We start from the raw sequence: 27,180 nt of genomic DNA on the forward strand, positions 1-27,180 counted from the left end.
AAGGATCATGGGAATGGGGTGTAGGTGCAGTTTTAGTGCCATGTCAAACAACTGTAACAACAAGAGTGAAAACGAATTTACTTTCTACATTTATGATAATTATAATAATAGTAATATTAGTGATTAGTGTTCTCCTAGTGCCACTAAATGGCGCAAATAGTGTTATGTCTTAATTTGCAAAATGTAATAGAATATTAGATTAAAGATAAGAAACAACAATGCAATCTTAGAACCTCAGATTTATTGGCATTACCCTTTTTTTGGCCAATTTTTTATAAACCATGTTTTTAACATGTGTAAATTCCACAGTGGGAATATTTCTCAGCTTTCAAACAAGCTACACGACGCGATGATGACATAGCCATCGTCACCAGTGGAATGAGAGTCCTTTTCAATGCTGACAGTCATCGTGTTGAGGAGATTCAGTTGAGCTATGGAGGGATGGCTCCTGTCACTGTCCTGGCACAAAACACTTGCAAGGAACTGGTTGGAAGGTAGGATGCCAATGGTCCATAAAAAGGAAATGGAAACGTAAAGAATGGGAGCAATGGATTCAATGTTTATACCATAATAAACCACTCCCAGAAATCGACTATTCGTGTTTATTCCAAGTATTTAGCAAAATTAAATTCAGTCCAAAAAGCCTTATGCACCATAATGTATACTCTAGTAATGAATAGCAGCCTGTTGAGGAATACATTTTTTGTGCCTGTAGCCCATAGTCATTGATCTAATGCCCTAAGATATTCAGAAAATGTCGGCTCAATCCTTGCTTCAAAACAGTAAAGGAGGTTTTTAGTGGTCATGTCATTCCTACTGTCAGGGAGGTGGAGAAGTACAGACTGTACCATTCCATTGTTAGCATTGCAAAACATTCCAGTGAGTGATAAATATTGCTATAACAGTTTTAAATATTTTTTTCTTGGAGAGATATATGATTTAACTGTATTTCCTTTATACATTACGCTAAAACGCAGACATTATTTTTACATTATGTTAGCCATTTTAGTAAGCTCTACTCCTAGTAATGCCTTATAGGCCTTTACAAATACCTATAATAAATACTATTTTTGTTACTGTATGTAAGAACAATTGCCGTTTTTTTACATGTTTATTTTCTAGCACTGCACCCCTTGCTTCAAATACATGTTTTGATATTATTTTTCTATCGCCATGTTATGTTAAAAGACTAATTTGGACTTTATATAGCAAATTGAAAATAATCTTTTTGTAGAAATAGATAGGGTTAAATTCATTGCAATCTGAAACAAATAGAGATTGGCTCACAAGGTGAATTGGACAGTTACAATTTTGTTGTTGAATTATTAGACAAAAAGATTTACTCACTATACTCAATCGTGGGGAACCGAAAACTAAATTTCGAAATTGAAATAACCAAACGATGACTGTAGCTGAATGAAGAGTTTTTCCAATTCCGCTCTTTTAGCCTACATTCTAAACTTGCAGGTTTATTCACTGAAGGAAGAACTGTAGGCAAAATCTAAGTGAATTTCGAATGTAAGGCCAAAGGAGCTGAACTGGGGAAATCTGCAATGCTTCCAGAAGAGCTACTTTGGCCTTACATTTGAAATTCACTTTGTAGCCACCTTGAATTCTCGTTTTAGATAATAGCTCTGTAGGTTTTCATTTCACTAGTGAATCAGCCCCAGTTCTGAAACATTCTTTTTGTTGTTGAAAATATTGTTCTCGTAAATTCACTCCGATTATTAGAACCTTGCTTATTTCTAACGGTTCTCCTTCTTGCAGGGAGTGGGATGACTGCTTGCTGCAGGATGCCTGCCAGTCTCTCGCCAAGGAGATGTCTCTCTCCCCCAGTGCTCCTGGTGGCATGGTGGAGTTCCGTCACACTCTCACCCTTAGCTTCTTCTTTAAGTTCTACCTCACTGTACTGAAGAAACTGGCACTGGATGTAAAAGGGACTGTGAGTAGTGGATCCAGTTACTTTAGTAGTTACATCAACTCTTAGGAATCAGAACTTACTGTATCAACATGATGCATTATAATCGCATTACTGTGCACATTTTATTGGTAATACTTACCTTTTCAAAACGTAATAATAGTGAATAGGTGGAATTAAAATGATTCCAGGCAGCAAAATTACATGAATTTGATTGATTGATTGAATTTTCCGTTCCTTTCCTTAAATTTTTCCAAAGAACAAAATGGAAAAAATAGAGGCAGTGCAAATAGTTGCTGTGTGCACCCAACACAGTGCTACTACCATTTATTAAAAGGACAAACAACAAACATTTTGGAGTAATCCCTTTGTCAATGCATCGTGTCCCTTTAATTTTTCCTTTACGTTCCTTTTTCATTTTTGTTTCAAACTTCTTTCGCCCGAATCCTATCCCCGAGCTCTGTTTTCCAAGTGATTGGCAGCCTCTATTTGCTGGTAGAAAGCATTTTTCTCATGTGGATGAGTATGTGGAAGTGGCGCTGATGCGGACTCTATTCACAAAGAAATTCTGATCATGCAACATTATACAAAATGGCTGTCAAAATGTAAAAACAGAATTATTACTTTATTTCTTTAACACTTTCAGGATTAATCAAAGATAATTTACAGTGACTTTCAAATTCACGGTAAACATATCTGACCTGGTAGCATTCTCCTGTTAAGACATCTGTGGCTTCCAGCATGGCTAATTTGGCCTTAATTTGAAACTCACTTCGAATTCTCACTTTCGTGAATAACTGTTTGAGTGCCAGAGATATGACCAGTGTATTCAAAAGCAATCTTGGCACTGAAAGGGTTAAAGCATATCGCACATAATGTATTACACAGTATCCAGTAAAATGCTTATATTAAAGCGTTATATTACTCCTGCTCTGAGCCAATTAATAATCATGAAATTATGAAAATTGTCAGCACAGGAAAAAAACAAAACATTTAATAATAAAAAGCCAGAACAGGATAATACCCTGCACCTGGAAACCTGGGTTTTTAAAGCAGGCTACTTCGACAGAAATACCCAGTGCTAGGATTGGGGGGACAAGTCAGAGCCACTGTATACCCCTTCTCTTCCCGGTGGCTAAGGTCAATTCTTTTTGATGGAATATGTACCATTTTTTAAAATTAGTTATTTTTTTTATAAATAAGTAAAAAAAACACGTTTCAGAAGTCACATCCAGTGAATATATTATTTAATATGGAACAACATTTACCCAATTAAACCTACCGTATTTATTGTTTACTATTAATTCTGTCTTTCTTCATCACTCAGATCGATGTTGAGAAAATTCCTCAGAAATATGAAAGTGCTATCGAACTGTTCCACCAACCATACCCAACCGGTGTACAGCTGTATCAGGTAGGAAAGTGTATGCAAACTCTTTATGTTAATGGAAAAAAAAACATGTGCACTTATATTAGAAACAGTGGCTGAACATTTGGGCTTATTTGTATAGAGCTTGGTATAACAGTGTATTTTTTATTTTTTTTGCTAGAATATTCATTTCAAATATTATTTTTTTGGGGGAAAAAAACAACCGAAAAAATATATATTTTGTTCCATTCATACAATTATATATAGTTATATGAAATAAATAATGGGGAGACCATTCATCCGGACAAACTAAATAGCTACATCTTATACATCGACAAAACTTCACAGCAACACCTTAAACAGCGTGTGCCATCATTTTAAATACTTCTAAACATCTTCACAGCCTTTCACACATATTAGACACATTTTACTTCTTCAAACATTTTCAAAGAAGGCTTTCTGGATCAACTATGGCTCTCATTAATATAAAAGGGCTTTATAAATCTTCCCATACATTTTTACGATATTTGTATAAGCTTTTCGAATAATGTGGTATATGGTGGCATATAAATAATAATAATATGTGATTAAATAATGCAATCATCAGTAGGGACACTTTCTAAACTGGTAGAGATCCATAATGGCATTTTCTGTCTCCAACTGACTAGTTACATTTATAAGGAATATTAATTTAAGTGACCAGAAATGAAATGAGTTCCACACATCCATCCTTTTTATTCTATTTAAAATTTAGGCCACTACCTTTGCTTTCTGTAGTTTAGAATATTTCAATAATTGATGTGAAAACCTCAACTACTCATCACTCCTAGTATACATTGTCCTACTTGCTTTTCAATGAGCTGTGCATTCTGCCTAAGTATCTTATTATTTTTTTGCAATTATGAGTTTCTAAATGAGCTCTCTTATATTTATATTTTAATAAAATATAGGTCTGACAGGTTTTACTGTTAGGAATGGAGTGGAGAACTTACTCAACTTTAAAAAAAAAACATTCTCTAAAAAGATCTTTTTTCCCATGTAGGATGTTCCGGAAGGACAGGCCTCGGAGGATTTTGTGGGACGTCCGTTGATGCATCTTTCAGCATTGAAACAGGCGACAGGAGAGGCTGTCTATTGTGAGGATATTCCCCACTATGAAAACGAACTCTACTTAGGCCTGATACTGAGCACCAAAGCACACGCTAAGATCATGTAAGGGTCCCGAGACTGAAATGTGCTGACATTCAATGTCTACTGACTGATTTACTAATGAATGTACAGATTCGTATTACACAGGGTATATTGTAATAACACATGCGTTGATTGAGGCATGTTGTCTGACAGTGCTACAATGTCAAGAAGTATTCACAAACTGAGATTGTTTAACCTACAATAAGTTTAAACAGAACCTATAGTCTCGAAAATAATATTTGTTTTTTTGCGACTATGAGTCTTTTTTTATTACCTTGACCTTTGTCCACCAGCTTGTATGTCTAAAAATCCCATTTGCATATATTTTACTTATCTTGTCCCCAGTCCAGAGACACTGGCATTGCAGACACCCTGTCAGCCTCCCACAATGGCACGCTAACTCCTCCTATTCTCATCCAAACCAATGCTTCTCATTGAGTAGCATTGAGGATGAGAAGTACTTGCGCAGTGAGTGCCACACTCCTCCACTCAAGTACTCTCTGTGAGAAGCATCAGAGGAGGTGAGTTGGGAGAATTGAGTCTAACTCGGTCCTCACAGTGGGAAGCGCCTCTAGTGGCAGTTAGGAAGATTAACCTGCATTGAAAACATTGCCTATAGTTTCCCTTTAAAAATCAATTTTCCATGTGTAATAAAGTATTTATTACACGAAGGGAGGTCCTACACGAAGGGAATGCATTCACCTCCCAAACGGGGACCACCCCGATAACTCATTTAGAATGTTGGTTTAGAATGTTCGCACCTAGTAATGAGGTGTCGAAACCACAAACCGCAAGAAAAGCCTCGGCGCGTGCTTCCCCTGAGTGGCGGCCTGTTCGTTGTACGAACGCCGTCCAGTATGGGGAGTATTCGTGAATTGCTTACCACCTCGTTCGGTTCCAGAACGAGGACCTCCCCAGTGCCCTTTGGAATGCTCACACCAATTAATTAGAATGTTGGCAACTTGCAAAATAAGTGTGAAACCACAAGGGAAGTAATTAATGAGTGCTCCCCTATGTGGCTGCCATTCGTATAGACGGGCGGTGGACAGGGGGAGCATTCGTGTCCCGAAAGGAGATGCTTCCCTTGCCTGGTTTCACCCAGGGACCCCGCGAACGGAGGCTGTTCATGGCGGTTACCATTCTCAGGGGTCCCTGAGATTGGTGGGGACACCCTTTGGGGACAAAGGCGGTTTGGCGGGCTTTCTGTAACTGGGAGTCCAGGAGGAGAAGCTTTCCCATGCTGGGGCTCCCAGGTACAGAGGCTCATGGGATGAAGACCCCCTGGTCACCGGAGGTAGGAAACCCTGAGGATGGGTGGCGTGAACAGGAGACAAAGGGACTGCAGTTCCATTTCCGTTAGTAGACCCCTGAGAGGGGGGCCCTGGGAGGGGACACTGAGTGGCGGGAACAGGGGAGAAAGGGACTGGGGATTCGGATCCATTACACTACCCCTGGAAGGAGGAGGACCCTGGGAGGGGACATTGTCTTTGTGTGTGATCAACCCCTTGCACGGGGAAAAGTATAAAGCTGAATGTGGCCAATAAAATTGTTGTTGTACCCCCAGGTTACTGGGTGGGAAATGGGTCTTTCTGTATTATAACTGACTCCCTTCTTGGGAAGGACGTGGCTGAGCAGGGACAAGCGGCCGGGTTGCTAGCAGGCCCGCTACAGTTACTTTGTTGGAAAACCAATAAGTGAATCCAAGAGTAAGTCACATTGATGATCTGCAGCGTTATTGGCAGCTAATTGTCATTTATTGCAATCATTCTTCCCATAAAGCTCCATTGACACAGCTGAAGCCGAGCATTCTCCGGGGGTTGTCCGCCTGCTGTTTGCTAAAGACGTTACTGGGAGCAATATCACTGGAATTGGACATGATGAGACTGTATTTGCCGATGGTGTGGTAGGTACAGGACATAATTGTAATTTTATACAATGTATCACGACATGGGAACGTTACTATTTTTATGAAAAGTTATGACTAAAATTTTCAGTACCCCACGCCCAAAGTTTCAAACTTTAATACTTAAAGGGGTGGTAGTACACTCATAGGGTTCAAGACAAATTTCTCCAGCGCCCCATGCTTAGTGCCCTTGTCCATGGTACCTCAAGGTGTGGTAACCCCACGTGGGTATCTGACGTCTTTCAGGGAGATCTTGCCTTAATGTTCCCTCCTTTGACCATCCCTACTATCGCCTGGCAGAGGGTTCAGTCTGCCCCACAGTAGAGAATTAATGCAGAGCACGACTTAATTTGCTTTTTTTACAGTTTGAAAAATGTTTTGTATGAATGTTCTGTGTTATCAGCAGTTTATGTTGATTCCCTTTTGCCCTAGAGTCCTGCCCCTCTGGTTGTTATAGTATTTAGTATTGTGTCATTGGATACCTTGCAAGTTCCGTTCCAATGCTTTCCTTTGGTTGTTCATGCAGGTGACCTGTGTTGGACACATTATAGGTGGAGTGGTCGCCGACACTCAGATGAACGCACAGAGGGCAGCGAAGGCGGTGAAGGTTTTATATGAAGACCTCCCATCTATTATAACTATACAGGTACATTCTTTGCACAGACAGTATGTTGTAGAGTCTGTTTATCATGATTCTGTTCTAAAAGTTCAATTTCACAGTGATAAATAATTAAGCTTACCATAAAACGTAGTACCAGTTATCTGCTACAGTAACCTTCTTCATGTAGATATACTTTTTTATATGCACACTTTTAAAGTCTTACAATATCTCGATCCTCTAGCAAGCGATTGAAAAGGAATCCTATTATCAGCCAATCAAGCAGATGGGAAACGGAGACCTCCAGTGTGGATTTCAGGAAGCTGATCATATCCACGAAGGTGAAGATAGCAGCTAATCACCTTGTTGTATTCACTATGTAGAATCCTGCTATATTTTTTATAATGTAATTACATTCTTTTAATTAATTCCTAGACTTTGCTTCAGGATTTTTGGAATAATATTCTGCCTGTGACTAGATGCCCTGAGCAACTTCTCTTTTTGTTCGTAAAAGTAGACTTTTTATGTAAAGACATCTGATGCTAGCCAATCAGAGGTCATCGAGAAGCCCATCTGCATAAAGAGCCTCTGATGTACCAGAAAAACAAAACAAAGACAAAAACAAACAAAACCCAGATCATGGCAGGTCCACGTTAAAGTCCACATGCTCTATATTTTTATTTTGAGACAGCTCCCACATGCCAACAATAAATAGTAAACCTTGCCTCTAAGTATATATGAATATTACATTATCATCTATAACATTTTCCTTGTAATAAAAAAAAAAAACAGGTGCAGACTATTGGAGCCTTTGTATCCTTACCATCTGCTAGGGGCAGCCCAGGGCATGGTATTTGAGAGGAACGGAATTGTTAGTGACAGGGAAATTCAGCAGCTCCCCAAGATATAGCGTGCGACAGGAGCACTGTCAGCATCAGGCCATCCTCAGAATCTGCTTAGTGGTGGGATTGGCATATATTACTTATTGGGGTACAAGGAGGGTATATAGGCCTGGATTTAGATTTTTTTTTTTATAAGCGTTTTTAGATTAATTAGTATTTAAAAAAATATATTTGGTATTTTTAATATATATATTTTTTTATTTTTTTTTATTGTAACATTTCGAAAAATTATTTTAAAAGTTTATCCAAAATCCTTAAATCATTTGAAAAGCTTAATCCAAAAATATTAACTCGAGGCAATAATCACGGCATGTTTTGTTCTTGCTCTGAATATAGAGAGATAATGTACGCATTCTCCCTTGTTTTGCATTTTCTGTAACTTGGCCTCTCTCGAGGTACTGGTAAGCCAGAACGCTCTAAGGACTGGTAATACATGTACTATCCTTTATTCTTTCATTTTCTAGAAGGTAGGATAGACTACTGTCATTCTTCACTGTCTGAGTGGGACTAATTGGGCCACCCGCTCCATACCTTGTTTCAGTTTGGGGTTTATTCAAAGTTAGGCTCCCAATTTGGGTAATGGGATTTTTGGGGATATCATCCAAAGTGCCTTGTATGATTTTTGCCAAATTTGCTGACACTCTTCAGTATTAGTTTGGTTTTAGTCTGTTTAGTTACTAAATAACTCATAGAAATGATGGGAAGCGTCAGATTTAGCCATGGGCTAAAACTCACATGTTCCTCAGCCATCCAAAGATTATCAGATACGGTTATTGTGAATGTGAATTGAATTCAAGGTGGATTTAAAATATAAGGTAAAAGTAGCCAACCTGGGAAAATTCTCCAAGCCAGGTATGCCCCTATTTTGGCTACTTTTGACTTACATTTGAAATTCATTTTGAAATCACTTGGGATTTTTAGTAAGTCTTACTTAGTAAATAAACCTGCAAGAGTCACAGGGTATTAAGTCAAATAAGGTTTTTTTCCCTCTTACTTCACCTCCCACTTAGTCGTATCTGTGTGATGTTTGGTTTTATAGGTGAGATTTATATCGGGGGCCAAGAACACTTCTACCTAGAAACAAACTGTACTATCGCAGTGCCCAAAGGAGAGGACGGGGAAATGGAGCTATTTGTCTCAACGCAGAATACAACCAAGACACAGGTGAAAAACTATCAGTTCCATGTTTCTGTGTGGCAGCACATGTACGTACATATACACATATATTCACGTACAAAAAGAATTACACAAATTCTAACACACATATATATGAATATACACAGAAACACACACACAGCATGCATAGTTACACACAAACTCAAACACTCAAAAACACACATGTACAACACAACTACTCAACCACAGAAAGACATGCTAAATCACACAAACATATACACTTACTCAAACACACACACACACACACGCAAATACTGAAAAACAAAACATATACACATACAGAAACAAACACCTAACACTGAAGGAAACACACACATAGAAACATACATTTTATATCACACAAGCATACATACATAGAAACTAGACGTGCATTTGTTATCGGACGAATATGATTTAGTCCGAATTTTTTTACTTTTTCATATTCATTTACTATAACATAAACGAAAGTCCTACATACGAATTACATACAAAACGAAAGGGCAAATGTCGAATGCATTACCTTTTCATTTAAGTTTGTTTAGTTTATTACAAGGAGGGAGCTATCGGCTCGTTACTCCCTCCTTGTAATATGTGAAAATAGAAGCAGCAGGGAGCAGTGCTATTGTCTCCCCCTCCTTCGGCCCCACCCATGAGCAGCGGGTGGGGGACCCTAAGTAACAAAGGGGGGTACCTATCGTGTCCCCTTTGGCCCCCACCCATGAGCGGTGGGTGGGGGCAGGGCCGGCGCATCTATAAGGCGGTACAAGCGGCCACCTTAGGGCGCACCAGCCTGGGGGCTGCTAGATTGGAGTGACCGGCAGGAGGTGGGCATACAGCACTCCCTCCTGCCAGGCACTCTGTGTAATGTGGCCGAGCGGAGCAGCGCGCACTGCGGTACAGGAACTTCTTATTTCTGTACCCGGCAGACACTGAGAAAGCACTTCCTGTCAGTCTGGCTGGGTACAGAAAACTGAAGCTCCTGTACTGCTGTCTGCTCGCCTCGGCTGGAGGTGCTGGAGAAGAGGAAAAAGAGACACAGAGGGGCTGAGGGGAGTAGACGGGCTGGTGGTTTAAAAAGAAACACACAAATAAGCTGGTAAGAGTAAAAGACACAAAGGGTCTGGGAAAGAAGGAGACACAGAGGCTGGGGGGAGTAAGAAACACAAAGGGAGGATGTTTTTCTAATTCTTGTAAATTGGTATTTTTGAAGAAATCCCTTTTTCTCACTTGGTTCACATTGGACAGCCACTTTTACGGACCTTTGGTCAGATTGTCAGTTATCTGACCCGATGCTTACAATTCTTGTAATCATCCATTGCATTTCAAAACCATGTGGATCTTTCTGCCTACAGCATTTTCTGTCATTTGAGCATTGGGTCAGATGATTGACAGTCTGACAAAAGGTGCGTAAAGATAGCTGCCAGGAAGGGGGAATGGGAAAGGCAGGCAAAGGATTTCTGAAAAATTTGAATAGTCATAAATTAAAAATATAGTAAGATGGTATATGAAAGCATAGATATTATATTAAAATATAAAAAATAGCATGAATATTACTTTGCAGATGAGATAGTAAATACCCGGAAAGCAGTAAAGTGGATGAATTAAATAAAAATATAGGGTGAAGTGTAAAGGGGTAGATTAGGTGGGGTCTAAGTGGATTTGATCTGACTTTCCCAAAAAATATTACTACAAAGTTTTACTTTTAAAGCCCGAATACCCATTGACTAGTTGCTCATAAACAGAGCAAAGGCCAGGGGGGAGACCTAATGCGAATGCCCGGCAATTCAATGCTTTTCTATGGGGAAAGAATCTGTCACTGGAGGTCCGTGAGGACGTCCAGCGTCAGATAACGGACCAAAAGTCAGTTTGGATTCCAGAAGCCCTCTACTGGCTGTCTGTTAGACATTGTTTTACATTGCAGTACTAAGTGCAAAAGGGTCACAGCACCCAGACTATTTCAACTAGCTGAAGTGGTCTGGGTTCCTACAGTGTCCCTTTAATTGTTCAAAACCTACATAGTATTTCCTCAATTTATCCTCTTCAGAGATACATTTCTCTTGTTCTCTTGGCTACCGTCTTGACCTCTATTCATTCCATACCTGCATGTCTAATATTCATCTTTTCTCGTTGTTCTGTCTGTAAATGGTCATTTGTACATAATCATTAATCTTCATAAAGAGCTCTGGACGGGGATGGTTATAATTGTTAGTTGAATAAATAATTAATTACATTTTTTACTTAATTCTAATTAATAAATACCAATTACAAATTGTGTTTCTTCCCAAATATTAGTCGTTTGCTGCAGATGCCATTGGCGTCCCGTCCAGTAGGATTGTGGTTCGAGTTAAGAGAATGGGTGGAGGGTTTGGAGGAAAGGAGTCCCGGAGTACCATTCTATCAACTGCAGCGGCTGTGGCTGCGCACACGTAAGCCATAACACTTTGCTATCTTTAAACTGAATATCTCAACTTTAAAGTGCTAGAATAGATTCATTCAAGGAATTCTAAGGAATTACATCCACATCCTCCTTAATTTAAAGGGCCTGCTGTTGATTTTTATAACGATTCAGCGGGTAATAGTTGTAAAAACACTAGGGGGATTCCGGACAAAGTGCTGGATATGGAGAAACCAACCAATTCTGTTTCGATGCTAATTGCAGCAAATGAAGTACTTTGCACAAGAGTTTTTTTTCTTGTAAAAATATATATATATATAATTAATTCAGTAGTATTGTCACTTGATGCTCCTCTTTCTTGTTATGAAGGAAACAACCATTTCCCTCTCCAGTCTGCCTTCATCTGCTCACACCTTTAATTGTCAGGTATCACCGCTATACTCTGTGCAGAGCACGATTATGATCCCAAGGGGCCCTTGGCAGGTTACCTGTTTGGCCACCCTCTTTATTCTTCACATAGGGATGGTAAATGGGGCTAAGCAAATCCATGGTTCCGGAGCTCCTGTCTAACTCATGTACCCTCGGAGGCCGCCCAGTGATGGCTGATGCACAAGAGGGGATCAAAGGAAGATCTTGTGAGACCGCAGATTCTCTCATGGATCTTCTTGCACGTTCACAATTAGATGCTTGTTGCCATCCACTGTCGTAGTGCAACTTAAAATAATGTGATTTTAAAAAAAATAAATTTTTTTGGTCTTTGGGACCTTGATATTGGAGAATACACAGTGGATTAGCTAACCATTGTGTCTATGTAGCATTGCTTTCTGTTTTGCTGTTATCTTTTTTTGTCTTATTTTTATTACAAGGCTCGAGAGGTTATCTAATTTCTTCTAAATGCCACTAAAGCCTCGAGAGGTGCTCAGATTTCTGATCCTGACAAGTCTTGCACCACCTCAAATAACTCTTTTCCTATCTTTTTTGTTTTTTGTGGTTTGTTTTTGTTGTTGTTGTTGTTTAGTAAGTGTATTTCATACAGTAATATTAATGTTTTTTTTGGAGCTCAATTAAATGAGTTTTCTTTAGGTTTGGGTATAATGAGGTTGCTTCATGGCGGTGGAGATTATCAGTAGACATGTGCAATTAGTTTCATTCCGAATGTAAATTCGGGCGAATTTCGGCAAGTCGGACATTCGGATGCTTCTTAATTGCCAAAGTCCCGAATTGCTGAATTACCGAATTGCCGAAGTGCCGAATTTTCGGAAGTGCCCAAGTGCTTCAGATTTCTGAAAAGTGGCAAAACAAGAGAGGTAGGGAAAATTACATGAATGATATACCAATAAGCTAATTCCTGGCACTGGGAGCCCTATAGATGTGTGAGTGGTTGTGGTGCCAGTCCGGGTACCTAACCCTACCTTAATCCTAACCTTAACCTTACCCTAACCCTACCCCTAATTCTACTCTAACCCTAACCCTATCTACTCTACCCCTAACCCAACCCTACCCTAACACTAACTCTAACCCTACCCCTAACCCTACTCTAACCCTAACCCTACCCTAACTCTAACCCTACCCTAACTCTAACAATAATAAGAAAAAATGGAAACCAAAGATTAAATCATTGGCTAATGAAACGAGGCATCATATGACATATATTCAACATATCTAATTGTTTTATTTTAAGTTGGATGCTCCTCCGCCATGCAGTAACTGAAATTCAATATGATTGAAACTCAATATATCTCATTTAACGTAACATAGTTTCCTACGTCCTAACTTAACTTAACTTTATTGAATCCTGTAAATCCACTATATACACAAATATGTGGTAGTGAGAGTGTGTAGCGCTTAGTAATAATCACTTACTCCCCAGCAATTTCTTAAGGGTGTGTAAGGTGTCTGGGTAGTATTGGATTCGTTTGTTGTATGTTCCTCAAAAAAGAACAGAAAGAAAACAGGGGAAATTCGCCCTGGTGTTGAAATCCTTATAACTTTTGATATTAAAATAAAGGTGAAGGTATTCTTCTCACCTGAATAAGAGCCTGTAACCTGGCTCTAAGTGTGCTGGCCCGTGAGTCCTTTTAAGGGATGACTCTTTCCCCCTTTCAGCAGGATAGAAGATGTACCAGATGCATGTAATTCAATAAAGATTTATTCATACGAACATTTAAAATCATTTAAAATACATACAATGTCCTGATAGCTGTCCAAAACGCGTTTCGCCGATCTCTCTCGGCTTTCTCAATTGGTAACTTCCATCCTGGTTTGTTCTAGTTAAATATCCCTCCTTCCGTCCGGATTGGAGGAAACAGACCGCATTCCAACCAATCACGGACGTTCTCATGGGGGAGTGTGAAGAAATTCAGCTGAAAGTGTTCTATCCCTTATTGGTGACGTCATCGCGCACGCACGTATAATCGAGCGCGTGACGTCACTTCCGGGAATCTGAATAGTCTCTATCCATCCCACTGTTCGATGATGCCTCCCTCCCGGTCACGTGGGGTCTGGCATAATTTCCTGTGATGTAGATTCGTTTGTTAGGTTTCCACATATGCAGAAGGTGATTTCGCCATTTTGTTAGAGGGCAAGGTGCTGGCAATAGTATGTCCTTAGTAATGTCCTCATTAAAGTCCATATTCTTCCTTTATTTGGATAATATGCTCATATTAGAGCATTTTAAAAACATAGATAAAGAGATATAAATTATTAGTCATTACCAAATACATTAAAAGTCATTATATCATCTCCACCAAAAAGCAAACCAAAAAGCTGTGCCAAATGTTCGTATGAATAAATCTTTATTGAATTACATGCATCTGGTACATCTTCTATCCTGCTGAAAGGAGGAAAGAGTCATCCCTTAAAAGGACTCACGGGCCAGCACACTTAGAGCCAGGTTACAGGCTCTTATTCAGGTGAGAAGAATACCTTCACCTTTATTTTAATATCAAAAGTTATAAGGATTTCAACACCAGGGCGAATTTCCCCTGTTTTCTTTCTGTTCTTTTTTGAGGAACATACAACAAACGAATCCAATACTACCCAGACACCTTACACACCCTTAAGAAATAAGTGATTATTACTAAGCGCTACACACTCTCACTATCACATATTGGTTGTGTATATAGTGGATTTACTGGATTGTACTATAATAGGATTGGAGAGTTCCTATTTTTGTGTGAGAGCTGCTGCACTAAGAGCACCTTATTTTGGAATTTGTTTTAAGCGCCTGTTAACACAGATTATGTTGTATATTTATTGAATCCTGTTTGGGCTCTTTTTGCTATATTGTATAGAACCAGGGGAATGAATTGCTTATTATGGTGCTTAATAAGAAGCCGATGTGCGGCGCATAAACTCATTACTTCAGTATAATTGGGGCTTTTCTTTTTTTCTTCTAACATGCCTATTACCATTTAGTAAACCCCCAAAGCATAAAATTTTCTCCCTTTTTGTTTTTGTTTTTTTGTTTGTGTTTGTTAGTTTTTTGTGTGTTCTTTTAGTTGTTTAAAGGGACACTATAGTCACCTGAACAACTTTAGCTTAATGAAGCAGTTTTGGTGTATAGAACATGCCCCTGCAGCCTCACTGCTCAATCCTCTGCCATTTAGGAGTTAAATCCCTTTGTTTATGAACCCTAGTCACACCTCCCTGCATGTGACTTGCACAGCCTTCCATAAACACTTCCTGTAAAGAGAGCCCTATTTAGGCTTTCTTTATTGCAAGTTCTGTTTAATTAAGATTTTCTTATCCCCTGCTATGTTAATAGCTTGCTAGACCCTGCAAGAGCCCCTGTATGTGATTAAAGTTCAATTTAGAGATTGAGATACAATTATTTAAGGTAAATTACATCTGTTTGAAAGTGAAACCAGTTTTTTTTTCATGCAGGCTCTGTCAATCATAGCCAGGGGAGGTGTGGCTAGAGCTGCATAAACAGAAACAAAGTGATTTAACTTCTAAATGACAATGAATTGAGCAGTGAAATTGCAGGGGAATGATCTACACACTAAAACTGCTTTATTTAGCTAAAGTAATTTAGGGGACTATAGTGTTCCTTTAACCCCTTAAGGACACATGACGTGTGTGACACGTCATGATTCCCTTTTATTCCAGAAGTTTGGTCCTTAAGGGGTTAATTAGCTTTATGAGTAATTATGGCTATTAGAATCTGCCTACTAAAAGTTTATGGTTAGAGTTCAAGAAGTAACTAAACTGTGACGTAATAGCTCCTTATGGAATATTAAAACTCAAATGTATTAGCTGTAATCTGTCATATAAAAAAATAATAATAAAAAAATAAAAATAAAATAATGTTATTAAATTAGACAGGTTAGCGTAAAGAGCGATATTTCTATAGGTCTGTGTATTTATCTCAAACAGGACTGGTCGGCCAGTGAGATGTATGTTGGATCGAGATGAAGACATGCTTATAACGGGTGGACGACACCCCTACCTCGGACGCTATAAGGTATGCTTACAGCGTTAGTTACTAAAGGGAGAATTACTGGGAATTCAAAGTGAATTTCAGCTTAAAATGAAATATTCTTCAAGTCTTCTAGTTCAGCTATTTTATCTAAAAATTTTAAATTCACACTGAATTCATGACAATTCCCCCTTTAGTAAGTAGCCCTGTTTCTCTATGTGTTGTGTTTTTATAACTGTTTCCTTCGTTTTGCTTCAAAAGGAAGTTCTAAAAAAATCTGAAAACTGAAACATCTATTTGTAACAAAAAAACCCTAAATTAACTGACATGATATTGCATTGATATTTCTCATCCCTTTTTGTAAACTAGTTCAATGATCTCATTTTGCTAATATTTTGACAAGGTAACCATTTGTAAACACAAGATGTCTAAAACGCAGATCTGAATTTTCATGTAAGCTTGGCTTTCAAGTCTTTAATGCACTTTAGGTTCAACAATTTCTTGGTAGCCAACAGGTAGGAATTTGTAGTTCAGAAGGAACTGGATTTATTTAATTTATTTTTATTTTGTTTTAATTTCACCCAGATATTGCATCATGGCTTCTACTTCCTATGCTCACTTCTGGCCCTCGCTAACTAGTTATTCAGTAAAGTGAGAATTGAATGGGAATTTCACATTTAAGGCCAAAGTAGCAAAACTGAAATCCCAGCTGACTTTTTCCAATTTGGCTATTTTGACCTTAAATTTTAAATTCTCGTAGAATTCCTGCTTTGGTGACTAACCTTGTAAGTAATCGCCAGGCTAACAGTCACTCCATCGAAAAAGCCTGTGCAGTGTTTATGTAATTTACTAACATGTGCGTACCTCCCCACTCCAGCGATTAATGATGTGCTTGCACTATGCTTGGAAGGATAGTTTCCTGGGGTCCCTAAAAACGAGACACCAGGAAGCTAAGTTGGCATGGTGGGACAGGACCGACAAATCAGGGCTGTCCTGACAAAATCAGGACAGTTGGGAGGCATGTATGTGTAAAGTCTCTCTCTCGGTTATGTATCTAGACTCTTTAATATCGATCATTAAACTTCCTGAACCTATCACAGCTTAGCACATCAAGCCAAAGCACCTTATTATATCACCAAGTGATGGACATTGTATTTCTGAACCAAACTTCTATCGCTGCAGGTTGGATTCATGAAAAGTGGGAAAGTGACTGCTTTAGAGGTATCTTTCTACTCAAATGCTGGCAACACGTTGGATCTCTCGGAAGCGGTAAGCTTATCAGAGTTATAACCCTAGTAGCTATAAAGCTGTCCTGATAATACTAGAGGGGTATTTTCATTTAGCCATGGACCCTCTGTTCACATACTTCATGGTTGTCTAATGATACGTCATCACAGTCATCTCTTCACCCAATTCGTTATGTCGCTCAGTGGTGGGTACCAGAATGTGACATAAATATACAAAGTTGTGATATATCACTGTGCCAGGGTATAAAGTCATACGCGGTGGGCCTCATAATATGACATCATATATCTGAATCACTGCAGTCTGGTAAAGTGACAGAGATCTTTCCCTCGAGACCACCAACTCTTCCATCTATTATCTTTATGGTTATCACTAAACTACAGAGAAAACTTTAAGTGGTTCTGACATGTTTTATCTTCTTCCCTGCACCTTAATTATTATACTCCCCTACTTTCCACTTGCTTTATCTCGATACCTGGAACATCCATTTTGTTTTACTCAGCCATGATATCTGCTGTTTATCCTACTTTAAAGGACCGCTATAGTGCCAGGAAAACATACTCATTTTCCTGGCACTATAGGGTCTCTAGGTCCCCCCCACCCTCAGGGCCCCCCTCCCGCCGGGCTCTAGGGGTAGGAAGGGGTTAAACACTTACCTTTTCTCCACCGCCGTGTTCCCTCGGCCTCCTTTCCCCGTCATCGGCTGAATGCGCATGCGTGGCAGGAGCCGCGCGCATTCAGACAGTCCATAGGGAGCGCCTCTAGTGGCTGTCATTGAGACAGCCACTAGAGGCTGGATTAACCCATAGGTAAACATAGGCATTTCTCTGAAACTGCTATGTTTACAGCAGGAAGGGTTAATTCTGGGTGCCTATAGTGGTCCTTTAAGAGTTAATTTTACTAATGTATTGGGGTAAATTTGATTGGCAACTGACTCAGAACCTTTGTTAGGCTCTGCCTATTGTCAAGTTCTGTATGCCAAATAGAGATCCTTCAGAATGGTACTTTTATTCAGATATCTTACCCAATCTTCAGCTTTGTTTTCAGTCTCAATGTAATATGATAAAAGAGAGACAAAGTGCAACAATGTATATTAACCCCTTCCTGACCGCGGACGGAAATTTTCCGTCAACCTTGTCCTTCAGTTAAGGACCGTTGACGGAAAATTTCCGTCATTTACTAAAGTTAACCCCAGATCGCCGCGATCGTGGGGTTAACGGTGCTCCGGTCTGCCTCTGTATTAGAGGCAGACCGGGAGCACCCGATCGGGCTGCCCCAGCACCGGTGCTCGCTCTGACTACAGTGATCAATTGGCAGGGTATACATTTTAATGTCACCTGATTCTTTTTTTTAACCCCTGAGGGTTAATTATTATTTGTTTTAACCCTCAGGTGTTAACTTTATTTTATTAATTGATTTAAATATTTAAAAATTATATATTTAGCTAGCTGGGATGGGTGGAAGTTAGTGGGGAATTGGGGAATTTGGTGTTAGGCTAACTAGGGGTTAACGTTAAAAAAAGTTTTAAAATAAGCTTTAAAAAGTTTTTTTAAAATGTTTTAGTAACGTTTAAGTAAAAAAAAAAATACCACCCCCTTTACCCAGTCTAAATAAAAATTAACCCCTTCCCTTCCAGTTGATCACTGCCTACAGTGATCAAAATACAGATCGCAGTATTATACTGTGATCTAATTTTTTTTAACCTCTGAGGATTAACTTTTATTTATTTTTTTTAACCCTCAGGGCTTCAATTTATTTAATGAATTAATTTAAATATTTTATAATTATATATTTTTCTAGCTAGGGTGGGAGGGGAGTTATGGGAAAATGGGGTATTTACGGTTAGTGCTGCTTACTGCTAGTTAGGGGTTAACGGTAAAAGAAAAGTTTAGGAAAAAATTTAAAAGTGTAAAAAAAGTTAAAACATTTAATAAGTAAAAAAAAAATTTAAAAACGGGTTTTACAAAGTAAAAAAATACATTTAAAAATGCTCATTACCGGGGCGGAGCCTGACCGCTGGACAGATCAGACGTGTCCCGTCTGAGCTCTGGCATCTGGGCCAGAAATTCGGAGCCAACTCCGTGCCATCAGCAGCCACCATTCCAAATCGAAGCTCACTATACTCACAGGATGAGGGCGCACACGGTGATACTGCTTCTGACCCGGTACGGCACTGGAGTAACCCGAACAAGGTCTGGGGCCTACACGAGCTTGAGCCGGGGTGAGACGGCCGCTCCCCCGGTTCTCCGAACGGCGTCCTGCTGTCCCCCCCCATTTGGACCGGCGGGGGATATCCCGGTCCCCACGGGCGACCAATGCTGACAAATGCCTGACCCCAGCTCAAACTAACCCGCAAACTAAGACCCAGATGGCGCACACCAAAATGGCGGACACCACGCAGCCACAAGCGCAGGCAGAGAGCGAACCACCACTGAACGTCCATGCACCCAAACGGCAGAACAAACATTCAAACTTTGCAAGCCCCCGAGACACGCCAGCTACCCTCCCCAAGCGGCTACAAGCACCGGCAATGACACACAGGCGGAGAGACAAAGAGCGGGAAACGTGGAGGTCCCACCCGGGCACTTCAATTGCACAGTGCACACACAGTCACAAATTTAGCCCATTCAAGTGCAAGTCAACCGTGGGATTACCCCTGACACACCAGCTACAGGTGCGGAAGATCCGATGCTACAGAAGGAGACCCCATGCCAGGATCATCGATAATCCCTACACAAGAAAGAAAGCAGCCCTCACCGGCGGTTCGCGGCTGCAGGTCCCCAGGACAGTCCAGGGCCCTGAGGAGGGTTTACCAGAACTTTGCTACTACACCGCTTACAGCCCCCTACGCCCGCCACTACCAAGCCTAGGCATCGGCTAACCCTGGACACTATACCCAGCACTTGTGAGCTGATTCATTTTTGCAGAATGCACTCGCAGCCCCACACACCCATCGACTTACCTGACAACCGAGCAACACCATTAGTACCCAGAGAGCATCTAACGCACATACCACAACACAGCGTTTGACAGACTCACGACACCACAGACGACCATATTACACACAGGCCATGACAACCCCCACGACTACTGACATGGACCACAGACCTATCTAGGGGAGTCCCGGCAGACCAGACACACGAACATACACACCACACGTTGGCACCCGTGGCAGACTAAGATAAAGAACAACCATACAGCCCAAACGACACAATAGAGACCAAACATTCACACGACCATAGCCTGTAACCATTTACCACTATGAGGTACAAACACTAGTGAAGCTGCATTTAAATTCAAACTAAGCTTGTTATACTCTGCTCCTATTGCTAGATCTGCCAATATACTTGGTGAATAATGTTGGAGCACTGCATATCTACTTGTTATAATAATAATAATATAAAAATGTGCAGATCTTCTGTATGCCATGTATGACCATGTATGATGACAATAAGCCTGTGACTGCTATTGTGGCAACACGGCTAGCATGTAATATCTTGCACGCAAAAATAAAGAATTAAAAAAAAAAAAATGCTCATTACCACTACGCTTGGTACAAGCTAGCGGAAAAATGATCCCACGCTAAGGTTCAAAATATGCCTTTTGAATTACCCTGGGATGTCTTCTTTAAGAAATGGTATGGTATTCTTTAAGAAATGGTATGTCTCAAATGTGCCCCTTCAATGTCCACATATACCTGGCAAAGGTACATACGGAGGTATTGCTGTACTCAGCCGACATAGCTGAGCAACATATGAAGTAGTATACAGTCGTAGTACACATAAGGTTTGCAAAATATACTGCGCAAACTCACTTTGTGTGTCAAAAAGGCAGAAAAAATGCTTATTACCACTACACTTGGTACAAGCTAGCGGAAAAATTATCCCACGCTAAGGTTCAAAATAGGCCTTTTGAAACACCCTGGCATGTCTTCTTTAAGAAATGGTATGGCTTTATGGGGTATTTGGATTATATAGCCTGGTAAAATACTCTAAAATGGGACAAGGGCACAGTGTAAAAATTTAAAGTTTGAAAAGAACTGGAATGGCTGTGTCCCAAATGTGCCCCTCCAATGTCCACATATACCAGGCAAAGGTACATACAGGGGTATTTCTGTACTCAGCTGACATAGCTGAGCAACATATGAAGTATTATACAGTCGTAGCACACATACGATTTGCAAAATATACTGTGCAAATTTACGTTGTGTGTCAAAAAGGCAAAAAAACGCTTATTACCATTACACTTGGTACAAGCTAGCGGAAAAATGATCCCACGCTAAGGTTCAAAATATGCCTTTTGAAATACCCTAGGATGTGTTCTTTAAGAAATGGTATGCCTTTATGGTGTAGTTGTAATATGTAGCCAGGGCCGGTGCTAGGATTTTTAGTTACACAGGCGAAGATGCATTTTGGCGCCCCCAACCCTCATTAAAAAAAAAAAAAAATGCATCTTCACCTGTGTGTCTTTCTTCCCAAGCCACAGGCATACAGGCATCATTTTTCAGTCACACAGTCAAAGTCATACAGATACACTGTCATACAAAGACAGCAATAATCATACAGAGACATACAGGCACATATAGTCAGAGACATACAAGCAGAGACATACAAGCAGAGACATACATGCATACAGAGACATGCAGGCATATAAAGACATACATGCATACAGAGGCATACCGTCATACAGACACATACATACAGACAGGCATACAGAAACATACATACAAAGACATTCAGGCACATACATACAGACATAAAGAAACATACATACAGAGACATACAGGCATGCAGACACATACATACATACATACATACATACAGGCATACAAAGACATACACACATACAGATACATGCATGCATACAGAGACATATCGTCATACAGACACATTCATATAGACAGGCATACAGACACATACATACATACAGAGGCATACCGTTATACAGACACATATATACATACAGAGGCATACCATCATACAGACACATACATACATACATACAGAAACATGCATACAAAGACATACAGGCATGCAGAGACACACAGACACACACATACGTACATACAGAGACATAAAGGCATACAGTTACATACATGTATACAGATACATATATACAGACATTCAGAGACAAACATACATCCAGTTACATACATGCATACAGAGACATACAGAAACATACGTACAAGACATACAGGCATACGGACACATACATACATACATACAGAGGCATACCGTCATACAGATACATACATACAGACAGGCATACAGAAAAATACATACACACACACAAACTCACAGACACATACTCGAACACACACACACTGACAGACACCCATACTCACATGCGCACACACTCTGACATACTCACACACACCGACAGACACGCTCACTCACACACAAACTCATAGACACACTTACACACACACTGACAGACACACATACTGACAGACACACACACACTCACTCACACACACACACACACACACAAACTCACAGACACACATACACACTGACATACACACTCACACACACCGACAGACACACTCACTCACACACACACACACAAACTCATAGACACACATTTACACACACACTGACAGACACACACTCACATGCACACACACAGTAATTAATAAAGTAATTAATAATAAATTACATTTAAATGTCCCACCCAGCCTCCCTACCTGGAGTGCTGGCGTAGGTCTCTCATTGGTGGTCCAGTGAGGCTGCTGGGAGGCGTGCGGCTGAAGTTGATTAGGAGGCGGCGAGGGAGCTCTCTGATCTCTCTGACCAGCTCCCTCGCAGGCTGTTTTCTGATGCCGCGGGAGCCGGAATATGACGTCATATTCCGGCTCCCGCGGCATCAGCAAAAGGCGCGCGAGGGAGCCGGTCAGAGAGATCAGAGAGCTCCCTTGCCGCCTCCTAGTCAACTTCAGCCGCACGCCTCCCAGCAGCTTCGGGGATCCAGGAGGTGACCAGGCAGGAGGGAGCACTTCCCTCCTGCCGGTCACTGGAATTTTGCGCCCCCAGAGCCGGTGCGCCCTAAGGCGGCCGCCTGTGCCGCCTTATGGACGCGCCAGCCCTGTATGTAGCCTGCTCAAGTGCTCCAAAGTGGGACATGGACGCATCAAAATCCTCCATGAAAATTTGCACTTAAAAACCTTAACTTGTTACGTCTCTTTTACAGCAGTGTAACTTCACAAAATAGTGTCTAGGTCATACATTGGGCATATTGTTTTACTCAGAAGACTTAGCTGAGCATAATTTATTTGGGGGGTTTGAACTTAGTGGCACATATGAAATGTACAAAATGCCCAGCAAAAATGATCCGTATGTAAAATATGCCCAAAATTATTTTTTACCACATACTTTGGCATATATTGGTGAAAAAAATGGGGAGCAAGTTAAGGCACAATATGCACCATATGAGATACCCTGGAGTCTACTTTTATAAATGGTAGGCCTTTGTGTTTTTTTTTTTTGAACAGTCAAACTGCTATAATACCCCAAATTGAAGCATAGGCCCATTAAATCCGCCTCTCAAAATTCTACTGTAAATGTTGAAACGGACAGGTCTCCTATATGGCACTGTAGCTTCACGAAATAGTGCCAAAGACATAGAATGGGGGTATCGTTGTACTCATCAGAAGTAACTGAACACAAAATAAAACTTTGTACAGGAATAGTACACACCAACTTGACAAAATACACACGAGAAGTTCTTTGTTATAAGTTTGTGTGCAAAAAATTCCCAAAAAATAAATTTTACTCCAATATTTAGCAGATTGGCGGTGAAATGGCTACTTAGAAAGTGTCAAAACAACCTTAGGACAATAGCCTGTGGTGTCTACTTTATATAAATATATACTTTTGTGTGGCAATTTTGTTTTCTTTTATGGCGATTAAGCTTACAAGACAAACATACCAAATTCTAAAATCGCTCCACATTAAAAGTTTATTTTACTCCTTGTGCTTTGTGACCTGTAACTACCAAAAAAAACCTGAAAATCCCAGACACATATATTCTGTAAATCAGAACAACTAAATGAATTTATTTTTAATTACTTTCTTTAACCTGCACTAATTAGGCACACATTATTATTGCAAAAACTGTACAAAAAACACAACATTACTCTTTTTTTGTTGTTGCATTTTTCTGTATTATTTTTAATAATAAATAAGCATTTATATATATATATATATATATATATACGTTACATCAAATTAAAGCCCTTTATGTCCTTTAAAAAACAGTATATAATATGCGTCGGTACAATAAACGAGAGAGATGCAAATTGCAGTTGAACGCATACAGCAAGAAAATGCAATTATTGCTTGTGTCATTAAGGGGTTAAAAGCAAGATAAAGTGCAAAAACCAGATTTATTCAGACAAAGGATTTGCTATATAGAAGCTGATAAGAAAAAGTTTATTTTGATAACAAAGCTACTTTAAATGTGGACTCATTTATCAACAGCAACTGCAGTGTAAGACTTTGATTTCTTTTATGTAGAAACAGCTCCAGCTTTTAAATGGGTAGATTACGGTGAAATAAATGGTGTTTGCTTTCATACAGGTAATGGATAGAACTTTATTTCACATGACCAATTCCTACAGAATTCCAAACATTCGAGGCACGGGATACGTTTGTAGGACTAACTTACCTTCTAACACGGCATTCCGCGGCTTCGGGGGACCTCAGGGGATGATGATTGCAGAATGTTGGATGAATGACGTTGCCCAGATATGTAGTTTACCACCAGAAGATGTAAGTCGTATAAATGAAGGCTCATCGATGTCACGTCCTAAACAGCTAAACTAATATGACACATTCACTCACTATACTGGGAGTTATTGAGGACTTGATCATTGCGAATTTTAGGCAAAATAGTTTATCTGTAAATTGAAGTTGGAGAATTGGGTTATTTTTTCATGAAATTTGCAATTTTCGGGTCATGTCTCTGCTATAAACCCCATAGTGTTTAGGAGTTTTCAAATGAATATTCAATTAATCATTAAAGGGACACTCCAGGCACCCAGACCACTTCTGCCCATTGGAGTGGTCTGGGTGCCAACTCCCACTACTCTTAACCCTGCAAGTGTAATTATTGCAGTTTTTTTTAAAGTGCAATAATTACATTGCAGGGTTAACTCCTCCTCTAGTGGCGGTCTACTAGACAGCCACTAGAGGGCACTTCCTGGTTTCTAGCACAGGAAACCTGTGCTAGAGCGTCACTGTACGTCCTCACGCTGTGTGAGGACCTCCAGCGTCGCTAATTTTCCCATAGGAAAGCATTGAATATATTTTTGGGGCCTGCTGGTAGACATGATATGTGAGATGCTAATATAAAGATTAATTTGGTCAGTAAACACAGATGGATTACTCCAGAAAACCTACTTTTTAGATATAAAGCAGGACCTAGATCAGGCATAGGCAACCATCGGCACTCCAGATGTTTTGGACTATACCTCCCATGATGCTTTGCCTGCATTATGGGTGTAAGAGCATTATGGGGGATGTAGTCCACAACATCTGGAGTGCTGAAGGTTGCCTATCCCTGGCCTAGATAGTCACTGCTTTATTGATACTCTTGTAAAAATAATTGGGTAATCCCCAAATTATACATGCACGGCTTTTCTTTCCTGGGGATGCTAGCCTGTATTGAATATCGGTTTTAATTTGAACAGATTGTATTAAATTGTATTAAATTATTGTTTTAGATTGTTTCTCCCTAGTTAAAGACGCACTATAGTGCCAGGAAAACAAACTTGTTTTATTGGCACTATAGGGTCATTAGGGCCCCACCCCCCACCCTCAGGGCCCTCCTCCCGCTGGGCTGAAGGGGTTAAAACTCCGTCAGCCACTTACCTTTCACCAGCGCCGGGCTCCCTCTGTGTTGGGGAGCTCTCCACCCCCTGCCGGCGTCAGATCCGAATGCGCATGCCCGCACGCATTCAAACAGCCCATATGAAAGCATTACTCAATGATTTCCTATGGATGTCCAGCGTCTTCTCACTGTGATTTTCACAGTGAGAATCGCAGAAGCGCCTCTGGCAGCTGTCAGTGAGACAGCCACTAGAGGCTGGATTAACCCTCAGTGAAACATAGCAGTTTCTCTGAAACTGCTATGTTTTCAGCTGCAGGGTTAACACTAGAGGGACCTGGCACCCAGATCACTTCATTGAGCTGAAATGGTCCGGGTGCCTATAGCGGTCCTTTAAGACGGTAACAACATAATTTATTCACACACATAAGCTTCCACTCGTATTCAAAGTTGTGAAAATCAAACCTCATTATTTTTGGGAAATGATTCGTTGACATTTTATTTAAGCAATCTGCATTTCACGTCTTTTTTAAGGTGAGAAAGTTGAACTTGTTCAATGAGGGAGACCTGACCCATTACAATCAAAAGTTGGACGGTTTCACTGTACACAGGTGCTGGGACGAATGTCTGAAAACCTCTGACTATCACAAGAGGAAGCTTTCAATAGAAGAGTTTAACAGGTGATAATCGGACATTACTTAACACATGTTATCTGTATAAGACTCCGCAGGTAAAGCCGAATAGATTTATACATTTGGTGCGGGTTAAAAGGAAATTGATTCAGACAAACCACTTCAAACCAAGTTTTATTGACAACCAAATGTATCCAATTCCTCAACACTTCGGCTATTGTTTTCAATTTTTGTTTTATTTAGCTTTCTGGAAATATTTATCAAATTAATTAAGAGATGCTTGCTGGTTTATTTATTAATCGTGGAATTGTGGAGAAATGTAAACTGCAAATTGCAGGCCAAAGTAGTCAAGGTGCCAAAAAGAGCCGAGATGTGAATTTCTCCCAAACGAGGTATTTTAACCTAAGTGGTGGAATACCTTGACGATTCCTTTGGCAATTCTGTACAATTCCCCCAGCTCAGTGTATAAACTCCCAAATTTATATTTGTATTAATATTTTTAAACAGAGGGGAGCATCACTTTACATCGGGGATCATATCTCAACTAGGGACGGTCAGTTTTTAAATTGTTGATCGCATATTTTTCTAAAAGAACAGTATTTTTATTATTAAAGGTTTACTCCAAG

General features: G+C 40.0%; 1 protein-coding gene across 2 annotated transcripts in view; it reads left to right on the plus strand.

Moving 5' to 3' along the window:
- Positions 1 to 27,180, plus strand: part of XDH (xanthine dehydrogenase) — a 75,249-nt gene that overhangs the window by 36,181 nt on the left and 11,888 nt on the right. For both annotated transcript variants that reach the window (XM_063444072.1, XM_063444073.1), the window contains 13 exons: positions 310 to 494; positions 1,768 to 1,942; positions 3,246 to 3,332; positions 4,330 to 4,499; positions 6,258 to 6,381; positions 6,908 to 7,027; positions 7,224 to 7,320; positions 8,921 to 9,045; positions 11,329 to 11,462; positions 15,809 to 15,896; positions 17,034 to 17,120; positions 24,674 to 24,865; positions 26,457 to 26,602. In XM_063444072.1, the coding sequence (XP_063300142.1) occupies positions 310 to 494; positions 1,768 to 1,942; positions 3,246 to 3,332; positions 4,330 to 4,499; positions 6,258 to 6,381; positions 6,908 to 7,027; positions 7,224 to 7,320; positions 8,921 to 9,045; positions 11,329 to 11,462; positions 15,809 to 15,896; positions 17,034 to 17,120; positions 24,674 to 24,865; positions 26,457 to 26,602 (1,730 nt within the window). The remainder of the gene's footprint in view (positions 1 to 309; positions 495 to 1,767; positions 1,943 to 3,245; positions 3,333 to 4,329; positions 4,500 to 6,257; positions 6,382 to 6,907; positions 7,028 to 7,223; positions 7,321 to 8,920; positions 9,046 to 11,328; positions 11,463 to 15,808; positions 15,897 to 17,033; positions 17,121 to 24,673; positions 24,866 to 26,456; positions 26,603 to 27,180) is intronic.

This window comes from Pelobates fuscus, chromosome 2, assembly GCF_036172605.1.
Source record: "Pelobates fuscus isolate aPelFus1 chromosome 2, aPelFus1.pri, whole genome shotgun sequence".
Classification (NCBI taxonomy): domain Eukaryota; kingdom Metazoa; phylum Chordata; class Amphibia; order Anura; family Pelobatidae; genus Pelobates; species Pelobates fuscus.